Here is a 17,912-nt window from a genome sequence, read left to right as displayed (position 1 = left end):
GATGTATCTAAACTGTGATGGGGAAAGTCAAGACGTGGAAGGGATAACTGTAATTAGATTTTAACACAACAATACTCACTCTATCTTTTCTGAGCCTAACCAAGAATCATTGCCCACAAACCACACATCTCTCCCAGATCTCTTCCCTCTAGGGCTCTCCTGAAGTAATCAAAGCAACATCCTAATCTCTTCCAAATTGTAGAGCCATTAGGTGTGTCAAAGCTTTAATAAAGGGAAGTCAATGGTTTTAACTAGAGAAAGTACTATGTTTGTTTACCATCATTAGGGCCTTGGTTTTTGTTCTTCCCTTTATATTGTTGTTCAGTCATTTCAGTAAGGGTTTGTTGTTTTGTTTTGTAAACATTTAAAAGGTTTATTATTGTTATTTTTAAATAATTAATAAATTTTTAAAAATCTGTTAATTTTATTTTCTAATATGGTAAATACTATTCATATAACCCACTTAAGCAAAAGTTCTTTGGACTCCTCAATAATTTTTAAGAGTTAGATGGGGTCCTGAGACCAAAAAGTTTGACAACTATTGGTCTTACTATTGTTCAGTGGTTTTTCAGTCACGTCACACTCCTCGAGACCCCATTTGGGGTTTTATTAGCAAAGATACTGGAATGGTTAGCCATTTCCTTCTCCAGCTCATTTTACAGATGAGGAACTGGGTCATACAGCTAGTCAGGCCAGATTTTAACTCAAGAAGATGAGACTTCTTGACTCCAGGCCTAGAACTCTATCCACTGTGACATCTAGCTGCCCTTAACCTTTTATAGACTTTCCTAAATAAGGTGAGGAAAGAGCCTGAAAAGGACTTTAGACTGGAGAAATATTTGTTTCACAGGTTTTTTTATTTTAAATTTTTTAAAAAATATTTTAGTATCTTAATTTATCATTTAACATTCTTTTTTAAAATTTTGAGTTCCAACTTCTCTCCCTCCTTCCCACACCCATTGAGAAGGCAAGCAATATATCAATTATACATGTGAAATCATGCAAAACATATTTCCATATTAGTCATATTTTTAAAAAAACAAGAAGAATAAAACAAGTATACTTCAATTTACACTCATCACAGAAGGTTTTTAATGTGCTTTCAGTGTCCTCATTGGAATCATTCTATAAGCTCCCTGAAGGCAAGATCTGTGCCATTTTTTTTTCCTTTGTAGTTCCAGTATCTACAAGGGTTCCTTATACACAGCAGGCACTTAAATGTTTGCTGCTCCTTTTTTGAGGTAAATGCTTAATATTTTGAGCTGCTGATTAGACTGAATTAAGCTACTTCCATGTAAGTCAGACAATACACATTTATTAAACACCTATTATTGCTAGGCACTGTAGTAAGCCCTGTGGATAGAAATATGAAAAAAAAACAGTCCCTAACCTCAAGGAGCTTACAATCGAATGGGGGAAGACAACACATAAAAGGGAGCTCAAAACTGGAGAGGGTGTGTGTGTGTGTCCGTGTGTGTGAACACTTTTGAGTTCCCTTTTTTGTGTTGTCTTCCCCTTTAGATTGTAAGCTCCTTGAGGGCAGGGACCTTCTTGTTTCATAAATATATATGACACACATACATACATATGTATATGTGTGTGTGTGTGTGTATACACACCTCCTCTCCCCACTTTTAAGCTTCCTTTTATGCGTTCTTTCCCCATTAGATAAACCTGTGTGTAAAGCACTTAGCAAACCTTTAAGGAGCTGTATGACAGCCATCCTCCTCGTCCTCTTCATATTATGAAATGCAAGCTCCTTGAGGGCAGGGACTGCTGCCTAGCACTGCGCCTGACTCATGGCGGTTAATAAATGCTTATTGATTGATTGGCTCCCAGACGGTCAAATCCTGGACTCTGAAATCACACCTGGCACTGCCCCTGCCAAGGTGCATGGGGCGCGTCCAGCCTCGAAGGAGAGGTACTTTCTAAAGCTGCAGACCGAGGGTCCCCTCCCATAATCCCCCGGAATTAACCTCCGCTGACCCCGGAGCGTGAGCGGACCCTGAGGCCGGAGGACAGTTCTAATTCTCTCCCTTTTCCCGCCCTCAGCCTCTCTCCGGACGCTCGCTGCACGCGGGCTGAGCCGGGCCACGTGGGGCCTTCGCGATCCGGTGGCGCCTGGCCTCCCTCGGCCACCGTAGCGCGGCTGGGCGGCCCGCGGCCGCTGGGGCTCAGGGTTCCGTGAGGACCTGAGGAAGCGGGGCCGGGCCGGGCAGGACCGGGGCTCCGCGGCCGCCATGGGCAACCTGTTCGGCCGAAAGAAGCAAAGCCGGATCACGGAGCAGGACAAGGCCGTCCTGGTGAGGGGGCCTGAGAGGCGGCGGGGCAGGGCACGGGCTGGGGGGCCGGGCGGCCGTGGACCGGGGTGGGAGGGTGTCCCGGGCCCGAGCTCCGGCAGCTGCGGAGCAGAAACCTGAGCCTGGGGTCCCGAGGCCTGGCCCCGCCCCTCGCGTGCCGGGTGACCTCGGGCAAGTCGCCCTCCCCACTCTTCGGCCTCAGTTTCCTCTTCTGTCAAAAGAGGGGTTTGGGCTGGAGGATTCCCTGGGTCTAATTCTTGTATTAGCGGGGCTTGTATCCAGGCGCTGGCGGGGTGTGGGGGTGCGGAAGGAGAGTCTCCATCCTGTCTGGGGGTGCCGAGACTGGAGGTCAGGAAGGGCGTGGACTCCCCACCTTGACCTTTCTGCCCCATTCCAGTCTCCGCCCTGCGGCTTCCTCCTAACATCCTCCCCCTCCCCACCCGGCCCATTCTAGTGCTTCCCTTCTGTTTCTTGGAGGTTTTTTGGGTGGGGGGCGGGGAATGAGAGGAGGTGGGGGTCTGCACCCGGGTCTCGATGCTCTGCTGGGTCTTGAAATTAATGCCCTTCTGCCCTCCGGACGCATCACTTTCATTTTCACACTTCCAGATTTGTATTGGAGGGTTAATTCCTGACCCGGCAGGAGGAAATTAATAATAGTAATAATAACAGCAATAGCTTACTTTTACCTACCGCATTAAGGTTTGCAAAACAAAACCTATATGCATTATTTGGTCCCCACTACAACCCTGTGGAGGTGCTATTATCATCCCTGTTTTACAGAGGAAGAAAGTTATTCCTTTTTTAGTTTCATTTTCTTTGAAGCCCTGAAAGCCTCTTCTCATTATTGCAAAACCTGCCCCATACTAACACTGTTGAAAAGAAAATGTTTTTTGAAATTTTAGTCGGATCTCCTATCCAAAGTGGCTCAGTTTTCTGGGTCTTTGAATAAAATATGTAAATTGCTGACATAATAGCTGGTAACATTTATATATCGATGTAAGATTTCCAAAGTTCTGTATATAATTATCTGGAAAATGGAATATTTCTCTGGCCAAACTGTGCCCACGTTTGCCTTGTGTTTGTATCCTCAGCACATCACTGAGTGTGGTGCCTGGCACATATTAGGTGCTTAGTAGATGTATACTGCATTCGATGAACATATGTGGTATCTCAACAGGGTGAGTTCTAGACTTGGTTGTTGTTTGTCCTTCCTTCTCCAAGAGGACCATGACATCAGGGAGGTGATGCCATGACATACAAGTGAATTGGATTAAAGTGAGGGAGGGCTGTGCAAAGTCACCAACCTCACTCTCTTCTCCAGAGTCATCTGGGTCCAGTGGCCAGATATAGATCAGGATGACTGGAAATGGCCCTCGATGCAGTGGGTCAAGACTTTGGCCTTTTTAAGCTAAGGTCTTTAAGAGGTCTTAGTTTGACTGAGGCATTCAGTGATTAAAACTAAATAAAAAATGAGGCAGAGAATGGCCTCTTTTACCTACTAAAAAAAAAAACAAAACCAGTCTGGGAAGGGAAGACTCTCAAGATTTCTGGCCAGAACAAGAACAATTACTATTTACAATTACTCTGATCCTATCAGGCCCCAAATAGTGACCAAGAGGGGCTTGGGCTGGGCCCTATTGTTGGCCAATCTATGGGAGCCGGAGCAATTTGGGTGAAAGGCATGAGCATGAACCTTAAGAAAAAAAAATCTAGACTGTAAACCCCAAGATATGAGTCTGGAGGAGAAAGTGAGGCTGGTAACTTTTCACAGCCCTCCCTCACTTAAATCCAATTCATTTGCATGTCATAGCATAACCTCCCTGATGTCTTGGTCCTCTTAGAGAACAAAGGACAAGCAACAGTCTCTGTGAATAGTAGTAGGAGCTGTCCCACCGAGGACTGAAACTGGCCAGTTGGACAGCACAGCTCTTTCTTCCTTCCTTCCTTCTTTTCTCTCTCTTTCTTCCTTTCTTCTTTTCTTCCTTTCTTTCTTTCTCTCTCTCTCTCTCTTTCTTTCTTTTCTTTCTTTCTTTCTTTCTTTCTTTCTTTCTTTCTTTCTTTCTTTCTTTCTTTCTTTCTTTCTTTCCCCCCCTGTCCACATAGGGTATCCTACCCTTACCTGTGGGTGCTTTGCCCAAAGGAATGTAAATTTTGATCCAGACTTGGAATTGACTATTGAATGAATGAGTATTATAGCTCAAATATATTCAACTTTTCCTTCCTCCTTTCTAAAAGGAGAGCACCTGTGAAAACTAAAACTGTTAGGGACTAGGTATTCTAAAAAAATAAAAGGGATTAATTAGACAAGTGGGTTGGTGGACTTGTCCAGACCCTTCTGAATTCATGACTGAGCATATACTAGGGCACTCAAAAAACGTTTGATCTTAATCACGATTATAGATTCACGTGCCTCTTAAAGGGGAAACTGGATATAAAAGATAACTTTTTCCAAAGGTGCTTAAGACTTTTGTCTAAAATAATCCAATCAAAGTAGATGATGGAGATGGTTGTAATTTAGTTCATTGTTTTCACCTTTGGCTTTTATAAGTGTGGAGATTTTTTTGGGGGGTAAATGAGTAGGTTGGTGTGGGACTTAAGATTTATGTCTTAAGTAACACAAAGTTGTTTCTCAGATGCTATCAATTTGCCCCAAGGCTTTTATACTTTGTCCTTTTCAAGACAACCCCTTCTGGAATTTGGGAAAAGTACCATCAAGAAGCTTGATCCTCCTGAAAGTCATTCTTAATAACACCACCAAGAATTCTTCCCTGAATTGTGCTTTTTCATTTGTCAGAAAATTACTTCTAATGTGTTTTGTAGAGAAACACAAACTTGCTATCTTTCTTTAAAATGGAAAGAAGGAAACAAACGTTTGTCATTGTGTCCGACTCTTCTATGACCTTTTCTGAGGTTTTCTTGGCAAAGATATTGGAGTGGTTTGCCATTTCCTTCTCCAGGCAACCAGGTTTAAGTGACTTGTCCAGGATCACACAGCTAGTAAGTATTTGAGGCCACGTTTGAACTCATGAACAGGAGTCTTCCTGACTCCAGGCCTGGCCCTCTATGCACTTTGCCACCTAGCTGCCCATTTATTAAGCTTATTTATTAAGCACCTGCTAAGTGTCAAGGCACTGTGCTAAACGCTTTACAAATATTGTCTCATTTGATCTTTAGGCTTCTTCCTCTCCCCATAAAGTCCCAGGACCTTGTATAATCACAGACTAAAAGAACAGATTATAATCATCTAATATTTCTTTAATATGTGACTGAAGGAAACTGTATATCCCAGCATGTGGTATGGTAACCACTGCTCAGAAATTAGTTTAACAACTGTTATTTTCACAGAGGAAGAAATTTGGTTATATTTAAAATCTCCTAATATTTGAATCATCATTTAAATAGACCAGGAGAAAAAATATATAAATAAATAAATAGACCAGGAGTTAGCATTCATTCAGAAGTAGTATGCTAAGCTGGTCAAGATAGAGAGAAGAGACCATGGCTAGATCAACTCTTTTGAATATGTGGGTGAGACATAAACATGTGTTACCCAGAGCAGCAGGGCAGTGTCCAGGGAAAGAGGGGAGGTATAGAGACTGGCCCATATGCTGCTGAAAATTTACCCATTTGCCATCTTTGGCATGGATTATAGATCTCTGCCACGTATACCAAAGCCACTTAATAATGACTTGTCCAAATGGTGATTTAACATTGGTGATTGCACATTTATCATTGCGTGAGTGTGTGTCTCAGTTTACGTAGGTCAGTATTGCAATTGTCTCTCCTAGAGCATGGATTCCCTGAGGATAACAATCACATCTGCATAATTTGGTCTATACAAACCATGTTCCTTGGTAAAAATGGTGACTTGGAGGTTGATCATATTGTCAGAGGCATTTTGGCTTGATAATGAGAAATAGACTTCCCTCCATCAATCAGAAATTAATGAGATACAATTTCTCTTGCTTCTAACAGCAATTGAAACAACAGCGGGATAAGTTGAAGCAGTACCAGAGGAAGATCACCCAGCAGCTGGAGAGGGAAAGGGAGATTGCCAGACAACTTCTTCGTGATGGAAAGAAAGAGTAAGTGAGAGGACTAGAGAGACCCCCTTGCTTCTGGCTGAAGTCAGACCTGGAAAAATGTGGGATGGGAGAACTGAATTCATAACACAGAATTCTCTGGGTATTTCTTCCCTGATCTTTCTGAATGTCAGCTCACTAGGTCTGCGTATGCTCCCTCCTCTCTGCAAGGGCTCCCCAAGGGCTGTGTTCTATTTAGGGATGCAGATGTCCCTTTTACCAGGTTTGTGCTCAAGGGGGCCTGTTTGCTTTAGTAATTGATGGGCCTTGAGATTCCAGCCCACAGTGATTATGTTGTGATTCTTCTGTTGCTTCCGTCTGTGTCATGGTGTCCCCTGTTGGATTTCCTTCTGCAGAAGGGCAAAGTTACTGCTTAAGAAGAAGCGTTACCAGGAACAGCTCTTGGATAAGACAGAAAACCAAATCACAAATCTAGAAACTATGGTATGTATATATATATAGAGAGAGAGAGAGAGAGAAGTCCCCATAGCCCAAAGTGGTGAATGTGCCATAGTACCATAGGCTGTTTTGATAACATTAGACAAAAGTGTTTTTGTGACAAATATAATCCTTTGCCAGGACATGATTTAACCTGACTTATTAATGAAGCAGTTGCAACTGAAGGGCTCATACTGGAACTTTGAGTCCACTACAGATACAGTTGTCTTGAGAAAAATTAAAATAGATATTTCCTTTTCTAGAATCTATAGCTAGTCTAGGGGAGAGTTGGAAAAGATTGGATTGGATCGTGAGCCAGTTTAGAATCTTGTCATGGAGAAAAGAGAGTCATGAAGTATTCAGGTAAGGGTTAGCATCCAGTAGAGAGACAGGGTTTATATAGAGAAGCAGTTTCCTGCTTCCTGGATTTGAACTCCACTTAAGCTTCCTACTAGAGAAAGAAGAACTCTGGCTTTTACTTCAAGAATATTGAAGGAAGTTAGGAAACTCTGCCTTAGAAAGATAAGCTGTACATAACTACTGGAGCAGTTCTAAAATGTGGGCTTTGCAACAAAATTTTATTACTGTTACTAGACAACCATTCAACAGAGAATTTACCTTGGAGCCAGGAAGAGCTGGGTTCAAGTCCTGCCTCTAATTCTGGCTGTGTGACTCTGCGCAAGTCACTTAACCCCTTTGTACTCTAGGCTGGGATGTCAAACATAGATGTGGCCCACAATGCTCCCAGACCAGATTAAAATGTGATTGGGAGATATTTAACAAAATGAATAGAAATATAATAAAACATAAATGACATTACATTTTAAAACAGTATATAGCCCACAGGAATCCTTATGTGTGAGTTAATGGCTCCTTGTTTCAATTTGAGTTTGACATCACTGCTCTAGGCAAATTTCTAAGACTGTAAGTTGAAGAAGAGATGTCAGTTGGCAAGAGTTTTCTCATCTAGGAGTTCCCTGTATTAATGAAATCATAAGCCAGTGGCAATCCCAATTATTCTTACTGTAATCTTTCAGTTATTGCTGCCCATGGGAATAGAGATCTTTGAAATCCATGTATAATCCTCCAAATTTTCACCAGTACTTTCACGAGAAGTCACATAGTCTACTTAGAGTTTTGCCTCTACTGTTTTCCTCTGTTTGCATGCTAATGAAGGCTAGGGATAAGTGAATTGTTTAAAAGTCTTATTTCTGAAGGTGAGAGGAACATATGAGGGGTGATGCACACTGTTATTAGCCCTTGGAGTAGACAAGGGATGCTTGATTGTGTAAAAGTAATAAAGTAGTGGTTTGGCTTCAGAATGTCTCCTGAACAAGGTGGGATTTGATTTGTTTGTTTTTTTTCCTTCAGGTTCAGAATATTGAGTTTACCCAGATTGAAATGAAAGTGATTGAAGGCCTGAAATTTGGAAATGAGTGTCTGAATAAAATGCATCAGGTAGGTACTGCTTAAGGTTAAGCAGGTAGGTACATCACGAAGGGTACTTCTGGGATGGAAGAAGAACTAAATGGAGCAGCACAGGATGAGGCAAGTAGAGCAGTGACCCAGAGGCTTGTAAAACAAAGGGTAGCTGCAGGAAGCATTATTAAGCATCTACAGGGGATAGAGCCTTGCATTGGTTGCTGTAGAAAAATACAAAGGAAATAGAAGACATGATCTCTACCATTGAGCTGTAGTTTTCTTAAGGAGAAAAAAAAATACCTCTGTAAAGTGACTTAACAACAGTTACCAAGCAACCTATCAACAAGTGTAAAACAATGCAAACTAAATCCATAAGTGCCAAAGAGATGCAGAGTAAAATGTAACTAATTTTAAAATTAATTGGGGAAGACTTGGTATAGAACATGAGTTTTAAGCTAGGTCTTGAAGAAAGCTATGGTTGAATTGATTCCAAGGAGAGGATTAGGAGGGCTGGGAGGGATTTGTAATAAATCCCACTGCTCCCCTTTTGACTATTTAAAAATGCCGCCTTGTGGCATAGGGAGTTGGAGATGGGAGAGTAGAAACATCTGCCCTAAGATATTTTTTTTAAATGAACATGTAAGACTTCTAATTATATACTATCTCAGATAAAATCTTCTAAAGGAGTTGGTAACATTTTATGTTTTGTTCAACAGCAGTGAAAGCAGTAACCCTGGAATCCCAAGTACAATTTCCTTACTTAGGCTGAGAACCAGGCCTGGCCTAATTTGCATTTCTTATCTGGCCAGTAGAATTCATAGTCATTTTTAACCAGGTACCAGAGTGGTAGCAGGTGGTAGATAGTGGCATGAACACTAGGTTACTTGTTTTCTAGTGCTGGCTGTGCCACAACTAACTGAGTGATTTTGGGCAGTGACTTCATCTTTTTAGGCCTGAGTTTCCTCGTTTTAGGGGATTAGGCTAGGTGAGTGCTGAGATCCCTTCAAGGTATAAACACTTTATGTTATGCTATTAGGTCATGTCTATAGAAGAAGTGGAAAGGATAATGGATGAAACCCGAGATGCTGTGGAGTACCAGAAGGTATGAATTCTATATGTGTGTTTGTGTCTTGATCTCTTCCAAATAGTAATTGCCAGTTGTCCATTTACTGTGTAATATAAATTGCCAGTCTTCAGGGGCATGGCACTTCCATACTGGTTTCATTGATGTACTTCCTTGATGAGTGAAGTCTTGGGGTTGCAAGACAATTTTATACCTGACCTTTCTCACCCTTTTACCTCGCTCCAGGCTTCAGCTGTAAGGAGCAGGGGCAGGATGGCAAAAGATGTGTTAGTCCTTGTGGTTCTTCTCTTTGTAGCAAATTGATGATCTCTTGGCTGGCAGTTTTACTCAAGAAGATGAAGATGCTATCTTAGAGGAACTGGAAGCAATCACTCAGGTAAGAAAAAGATTGTGAAAATCCCAAATCCCTGCTAATCCAGATGTTACGTACATGGATTACGAGTTAAGGTCTTTTTCCCCAACTAATTTTCCTTGCCAGTTAAATCAGTGTAAATGTTAAAAAGAGTTGGCATCTCCTGAACACATATTGATTAGGTAGTGAGATCAAGAAAGAGTCCTGGGAGTATCCTGAAAGACAGGCTGGAATAGATTTTTAAATTTTTTTTTTTTTACAAATGGTCCACATGAATAACTGAGAATTTGAACATAGTTTTCCCTGGAAATAGAGGATTACTTTCCTTGCCCTTTTCTGTCCCTCTTCTCCTCTACCCTCAATTGGAAGTGGTGTGAGGTTTTTTGACTTTTTTTTTTTTCTATTCCATGGTTCTGGTCAATGGTCATTGAGTGGATGAATGAGTGCATGCATGTATGAATGAGCACCTCCATCCACAAGAGACTTTTAGAAGAAATCAGCCCAGGCCTTTCCTGCTTGTTCTCACTTCCAGAGCTCTCTTATGGGACATTCAGTTTGAAATGTCCAACAGCACCAATCTTGATTCCAAAAGTACGGTTCCTGCAACTTGGTGGAGACACGATAGACTGTAGGTACAGAGTGAGAAAATACATTTTCAGACGTGACCAATACAACACAAATTTATTTTGCTTGACTCAGCTTTCTTGTTACAGAGGAGAGCCCTTTTGATGGAGGGTGGGGGAGAGGATAATAGTGATGCAAAAAGTCAATAAAATACATAAAATACACAATAAAGATGAAACGGATGGTAAAAAAGTTGATGTATATTTTAAAAGCAACAGGCCATATGTAGTTCCATATGCAGTCTTCTTTTGTACATGGAAATGTTCATATTCATTGACAGCTGTTAATAAAAATATTTAATTTTTTAAAAATGTTTATTAGGCAGTTGGTGCTCAGGAAAGAAAGTAGGGCTGGATATAAAGATTTGGGAGTCATCTGCATAGATATGATAGTTAACGGGAACCAGAGAATGCTAGAGCCTGATGAAATTGGCTTGTGAGAGCCAATTGTTAAATTTTCATTGTGAACATTCATCTCTCAAATCAGCAAGCCCTATAGATCAGGGCTTAATTTATTGTTTTGTTGATTGCCTAGACTTAAAAAGTGGAAAAAATATTTTAAATACAGATTAGACTTAAAATTGTGCCCTGTATTTTTGGAGGGCAGATTTTTAAACATTTATCACCACACCTTTTGTGGGAACTGGTAAGAAAGTAGAGGAAGCAGAGAAGAGAGCCCAGAAGAGAGTTTTGGAGTACATTCACAGTTAAAGGAAATGAAATGGATAATGATCCGCTTCAGGCAAAGGAGCCTGAAAAGGAGCAGTCAGACAGGGAGGAGAGCCAAAAGAGAACATGTCACACAACCCCAGAGAGTCTAGAATATCCAGGAGGAGAGAGTGGTCAGCAGTATCAGAGGCTGCTGAGAAATCAAGAAGGATTGTGGTAGAGAAAAGAGCATTCGACTAAGAGATTGCTGGTCATTTTGGAGAAAGTATTTCCAGTTGAAGAATAAGGACAGAAGCCAGATTGCAGAGGGTTCAGAAGAGAATTAGAGGGAGTAGAGGCCTGCAGTGTAGACAGCTCTCCCAAAGAGTTCACTCATAAAGAGAAAGAGGAGCAAAGAATATACAGATATAGATAAATAGTGGCATCATCCAGCCATTGTTTACAGGGGAGGGAAAGGGTTAAAGATGTCTTATAGGCTTGGGCATATTTGTAGGCATTGACAAAAGAATTATAGATTGAGGTAGAGATCTCTACCTCAAGATGGAGATTGATGGTTTAAGAGGGAGAGAAAGGAGGTGAAACTGGGGGCAGTTTGCTGGAGAAGACAGGAAGAAATGAGATCAAGGATGCCCATAGAGGAGTTGGCTTGGATGAGGAGAAGGGCCACCTCTTTAGAGCTTGGAGTAAAGGGGGAAATATTAGGAGGTTTAATTAAGGAGTTTTGAAATGCAGAAAAGGAGAAAAAAAGCCTTGGATGAATAGCTTCTGTGTGTCTGCTAAAAGGTATCATAGGATAGAACCAAAATGGTTAGAAGGGAACTTAGGATAATAGTTTGCATTAATAGTTAACATTTTCTGTAAAATGCACCATGTAAGTGTTATGTCCATTTTGCAGATGAGGAAACTGAGGCACACACACAAAGAAAGACTAATTGACTGGCTCTTGATCACTTGGCTGCTGTGTGTCAAAACCAAAGTTTTGACCCCAGTGCTTCTAATTTCCAAGTCTGATGTTCTTCCCACAGTGCTGTGATCTAGTCAAATCTCATTTTACAAAGGAGAAAACAGGTTTAAGTGAATTCTCCCAGGTCATAGCTAATTACTAGTCAAGTCAAGATTAAGAACCTAGGTCTTCTGACTTCTAGTCTAGAGATTTTTCCATCATACCATGCTGCCTTTCTAGTATTATTTTGATGAAATTTCCATTCACTACCTTTCCCTCTCTCTTCAGAGCCTAGGTACTCACAAATAGTACCTTTAACTTGACTTGATATGACATGAGGGGTGGGGCACAGAGCCACAGTTGCCCCTCCTCAGAACCAGAAGCTATTGAAACTGGTCGTTCGGAATCTAGCTCTATTGCAAGAGCTCTTGATGTGGGGTACCTAGAAACTTATTTTTAAAAATACTTTGATAACTGTACTTCAATATAATTGGTTTCCTTAGTAATCTTATGTATTTGATTTTATGCATTCAACAACATTATTCTGAGAAGAGGTCCACAGGTTTCACTAGACACTGGCAAATAATAGTAATAGCTAACGTGTGTAGCACATACTGTGTGCCAGGTTTTAAAGTGCCAAGCGCTTTACAGTTATTATCTTATTCAGTCTCACAACAACCCTGCAAGATAGGTGCTGTTAATATCCCCATTTTACAGATGAGGAAACTGAGGCAGACAGTGGTTAAGTGACTTGCCTAAAGTCAGACAGCCAGTAAGCATCGAGGCTGCATTTGAACTGAAGTCTTCCTGACTCCAGGCCCCAGCTCTCTGGGGCCAAAGGGATTGATGACACACTGATGTTCTGCTGGACGTATTCTGAAGACCACAAGGACCCAGAAATTCATGGTTAAGAGTTTTGGTCTCACATAAAGCCAATAGTTAAGGAAGACCCTTTGAGCTGAAGGAGCTTGTTTAACCTTGAGTAGAAGGTGAAGAGACAGAGCCTACAGGGGCTGCTTGTTGAACCAATACCAAACCTTAAGACTTTCCAGAATTGTACCTCAAACCTTGTTCTCTTTTGTCTTTGTAGGAACAAGTAGAGCTTCCAGAAGTTCCTTCAGAACCCCTGCCAGAGAAGATTCCAGGCATGTCCTTTTCCCTTTTGAACAAATACCTTAGCATCTTTAAAGTTTACAAGAGAGTTAAATTTGTTGTGTTAAATTTAAGGGATGACCAAAGTGCATGTATGCCAAGGCCTTCTTAAAAGATTGCATGGAATTTCAGAAGGGCTGAGTTAATATTCTTTCTCTTGGCAGTGACCTGGACATTGTTTTTAAAGAATTATATCCTAGAAATTGGGAATACTGTGAAAATAGTATACAAAAAAGTCTGTTTGGCCACCAAGGCTGTCTCCTCCATGAACCAGCACAGCATTTAATACATTCTCAGTAGAGTAGGGCTCTGCTCATTGTTTTCTGTTTTAGTTGTGCTCTTCCCTGGGGAACAGCAACTGCTGTCTTCCCATAAGTTGATTTTAACTGTCAAAAAATGTCTGTTGGCAATCTGCCTTTGCTTTGCTTTCATAATTTCCCCGTTTTGCCTTTTTTTTTGGTTATCCTCTAAGTGGTTCCTGTCCTTTACTAGAGTTTCTTTTAGTACAACATCTGTGGCCAACTTTGTTCTTAAAATCCGTTTGTCTTAGATTTTTTTTTCCTTTTATAATAGCGCTCCATCTTTTTTTCATACTCAAGATGTGGAAGCAAACAAGGTCTTTCTCAGAATGGAATGCCTATAGAGTAGCTCTGACTTTTGGGTGTTTTGTGTAAAAGTAACAAGTATTTTTTTCCTCCACAGAGAAAGAACCTATCAAGACAAGGCCAAAACAGGCAGAACTGGTGGCATCTTCTTAACCTTCTTTCTTCCCCCACCGGGGCCTTGAAGGGACTTCCTAAGAAACTATGACCCACAGAGGGTTTGGCTTCTCAGTCCCAGGAATGGGCATGCCCTGGAACTCTCCTGGACTGGACAAGGCAGAGCAAAGCAAAGTGGACAGGGGAATGCTGACTGATCAGCAGCACATTTATTGCTCTTGTATCAAGATTTTTTTCTAGAGCATTTTTTTCCTGGTACTTTAAAGTCTGAATGCACTTTAGTAGTGCTGTCTTTCTCTCATCTCTGGATTAAATGGTGACTTGCAAACTTTTCAAGCCAAATGCTGTTGCTAAAGGTTGTGATTTCCATAATGGTCAAGCCCCAATCACAACACTCTTGGTGCTGTATTTACATTACCTACCCCAGACCCTGTGATGTGCTTGAAGGACTTCCTTCTCCATAGACCTTTTCTAGGGGTTTGGCTGCATTGGGAAGGAGCAGAGGACTTTTCCTTGAGTAGTCCCACCACCGAGAGGAGAGGTCGTTTGATTTGAGTTCCTGTTGGATTCTGTGTGGGACCAGAGGAAGGAAAGACAGAGGACGTCCCTGTAAACAAAGCCTTTCTGTGCTGCTCTTCTTTGGTACTCCATCCTCTTCCCCTACCTGTTGAGATAGGACAACAGCATGTTCAAATCTGGGTTAGCTTCTCCACACTGAACCAAAAGGTAAAGCTGTAGGAGGGAGAACATAAGACTTTAGCTTCATTCCTCTCATCATTTTCATTGTGTTGTTAAAACTGGGACTGCCTTGGAGAAATTATCACTGGTCTTTCTATAGAATTTCCAATAATGTTCCTGAAAGGTTCCGGAGTGTGATAGAAAAGACTGTGGTTCTAGCAGGGAAGTTCTTACCTGTGAAAACCCAGGATGTTGTATCTTTTCTAATCCTTTTCAAGCCCTAAGATTCACCTGAAACTTTCGTTTCCTTAAATTTGGCTGCTATATTCTCCCTGTTATAGCACTTTTTGGCTTCTGAAGTGGGAGGGGAATTCCTTCATACCATTTGTATACATAGTTCCTGTTTTAATATTAGGCCATGGAGCTGCCATTTGACTTTATTCTCCATTTGAAATAAACAAGAGCAGAGATTCTAGCAGAGGAACCTTCTAACGGTGGTTCTCAATGAATTTACCCTTTAATCTCTCCTTCCTCCCGAAAAATAGGGAGAAAAAATATTTAGCATTGTTCTAGTCTAGTCTCTACAGTCGGTTCTGATAAGGGTAGGATGAGGCTGGGCTTTTGCTTCTGTAGAACTTGAGGTGGAATGTGCCTTGTGGCCTGAAGTTTCCTTTTAGGCAGCCATATGGATAAGATAGCTGGGGCCTGGTAGCAGAGATTTGGAGGTGGATTCTAACAAAAATATTAATTTTATTTGGCTATAATCACTTTGGTACAGTCATGAATTTGAGTGTTTTTCTCCATAAGTACATTGTTCTGTGATCCCCAGAACTCGTGATCCTTGAGACACCAGCTTATCCCTTGTTGAAATAAGGGAGACAGTTCATATCATCCCCTGGATGTTTGATTTTAGACCAAGGATGTCTCGTGATGTATAAATTAGCCACTAGGGGGAGGCTCATCCTCTAATCTACAAAGTTAATCTTTGCAGAAAGTGTCAGGCCTCAGCCGACTAACTTGGAACTGACTACTTCCACCTCCCCATCTGCTGCTTAGTGACAAAACCACGTAGATCCAGAGTCAGAAAGTTCCTCAGACGCCGTCTAGTCCAACACCTTCATTTTACAGGGGAGGAAACTGAGGCCTGAGGATGTTAAATGATGTACCCAAAGTCATAGAACTTAGTATCGAACAAGATTGGATCTCTGACTTTGAAGAGCGGTTATTACCACAGAATTGTAATGAAGTACTGAAGAAAGTGGGAGTTTTCTTTGAGCTGAGGGATTAGATGACTAGTTGGGTTTTATAGAACAGAAAGGCAGAGAATCACAGAATTTTAGAGTTGTAAGGGACCTTCAGTGATCATGTAGTTCATCCCTTACCTGAAGAAGAATTCCTGTTTCAACATACCCAGTTAAGTAGCCAACCAGCCTTTGCTTGAGACCTTCAGTGGAAGGTAACTCACTACCTCCCAAGGCAACTCATTCTACTTATGGTTAGCTTTTAATTGTTAAACAATTTTTCCTGACGTGGAGCCTGTATTGGTCTCCTTGTAACCTTTTGCTCCTGGTTCTACCCTGTGGGGCCAAGAACAAGTCTAATCACTGTTCTACATTGCAGTCCTCAAGGCTTCTATCATGTTACCTACTCCTGAACCCTAAGGCTTTTCCTCTTCAGACTAAACATGCCTGGTTACTTTAACTGAGCCATATATGTCGTGGATTAAAGCCCTTCAACAACCTGGTTGTCCTCTAGGTTCTTTCCAGATTATTTGTGTCCTTTTTAAACTGTTTTTTCCTATAGTAAGTATACTTAGTAGTGGTGGAATGGGACCTTTTTGTTGTTCAGGAAAATGAATTCTTAGGGATTATCACCTCATCTCCTGAGGCCCCAGTTCCTCACCTGTAAAATGACTTTTGATGTCTCAGCTCTATGATCGAGTTGATCCATGCCTCAGTTATGAATTCAATTACCGTAGTTGTTGGGAAGAGTAACGTTGGATCATGAGATCCATCCTAAACCCTCATTTTAGGTGAGTTTCAGTCTTCCCCACCAAACTCCTAACAGAACTTTTAATGGGTGCGTGTAGAATGGAACAGAGCAGATAGGAATTCTCTTTTCTCTTTGTCCTGTCACCTGAACAAACAGATCATAGGATACTAGAACTCGAGCTGGAGGGAGCCTAGAAGTCATTTCATTCAACCAAACCCCCTTGTTTCACAAAAGAAGAAACTGAATTCCAGAGGTTTAAGTAAGTTGCCTATAGTTCCACAACTAGTAAGTGGCAGGATTCAGGATTTGAACCCAGGTCCTGCACTCTTTCCACTGCACTGCACAATGTTGCTTCAGGGGGAAAAGCCAGGAATCTGAATAATCCATATACTAAATAACAGCCGGTCCCTGAGCTATTGAAAACTGGCTGCATTTGTACAGTAGAGGAGTAGATCCTTTGGGCTTCAGGCTTGGAGATCATCTGCTATTGAGAAGGGAATGGGGTAAGGAAGTGGTTAACGGAGCCATCCATCACATCCTACCTGCTGTCACTGAAACACTAACAAATCCCATTTGCCTGAGATTTACAGCAGCCAGTTTTCAAGGGCTTGCCTACAGTTTCCTGTTCTAACCTCTGTACCAAACAGATTGTACCGTGTATATCCTTGAGAGAAAAAGCCGAATGTGTTGTGATCTTCATGATATGTTGTAACAATAAAGTATTTTTAATGGTTTCATCACCAAGTTCTTGCTATTCAGATTGCTATGAAAAAATCTGCATTATTTGTTGGAGAAGCACATTATCTTCTCAGTGGCATTTGGGGTGAAGCATGTTTTGAAAACTGAAGGTTTATGGAGAACAGTAAGCCTGCCTAGTGATTAAAAACTGCAATAGCTTTAACCATATGTAGGGGCATTGCAGAAGCCAGTCCAAACTGACAAAGACTCTATGTGTATGTTCACAACAGAAGACTGATGACTGAATTGACCAGGATGGTAGGTGGCCATGCACATAGGTATATACACATATCCATACAAGCATCATCTCAGCCATTTGGTTGGGTGGGTTAGAGCACAGGGCTAATGAAGCCACAGTAACTAGCTTTTGTTCCTTGCAGGGTATGTTTTAATGTCCACAGCCACCAGGTATGCGTGCACAGAAGGAGTCACTGGTTGAAATGGTGCAAACTCAATGCTACTTAAAAAAAATTCAAACCTTCTAGTTTTGTGTGTAGGTAGTATATAAAGCAGATCACTTTCAGGAACCTCTATCCCTGAAGCTATTGTTTCAAACTTGAAGGATGATGAATTGGAACAAGAACCCTGAACCTATTAGAAGTGGAGCCTATTCTAGATCCACTATTAGTGCTCCTCATTCTGTAATGGCCTTCTATTAACTTTAGGTCAATGCTGGTGGGAGGAATAAAAGGCGAAAGTGATAAAAGCTTCTTCCTATAT

At 41.4% G+C, this 17,912-nt stretch overlaps 1 protein-coding gene across 1 annotated transcript; it reads left to right on the top strand.

Annotated features, from left to right (window-relative positions):
- Positions 1-2,175: 2,175 nt before the first annotated feature.
- On the top strand, positions 2,176-17,194 carry CHMP6 (charged multivesicular body protein 6). The gene is made up of 8 exons (XM_027850209.1): positions 2,176-2,303; positions 6,276-6,385; positions 6,739-6,826; positions 8,192-8,278; positions 9,279-9,344; positions 9,622-9,702; positions 13,004-13,058; positions 13,768-17,194. The coding sequence occupies exons 1-8, from the start codon at positions 2,241-2,243 to the stop codon at positions 13,821-13,823; spliced, it is 606 nt and encodes a 201-aa protein (XP_027706010.1). The 5' UTR covers positions 2,176-2,240; the 3' UTR covers positions 13,824-17,194.
- Positions 17,195-17,912: the final 718 nt, after the last annotated feature.

Source organism: Vombatus ursinus, unplaced genomic scaffold (genome assembly GCF_900497805.2).
Source record: "Vombatus ursinus unplaced genomic scaffold, bare-nosed wombat genome assembly UNPS02008996.1, whole genome shotgun sequence".
NCBI classification, from domain to species: Eukaryota; Metazoa; Chordata; class Mammalia; order Diprotodontia; family Vombatidae; genus Vombatus; species Vombatus ursinus.
This window is presented reverse-complemented; position numbering and strand designations above follow the sequence as displayed.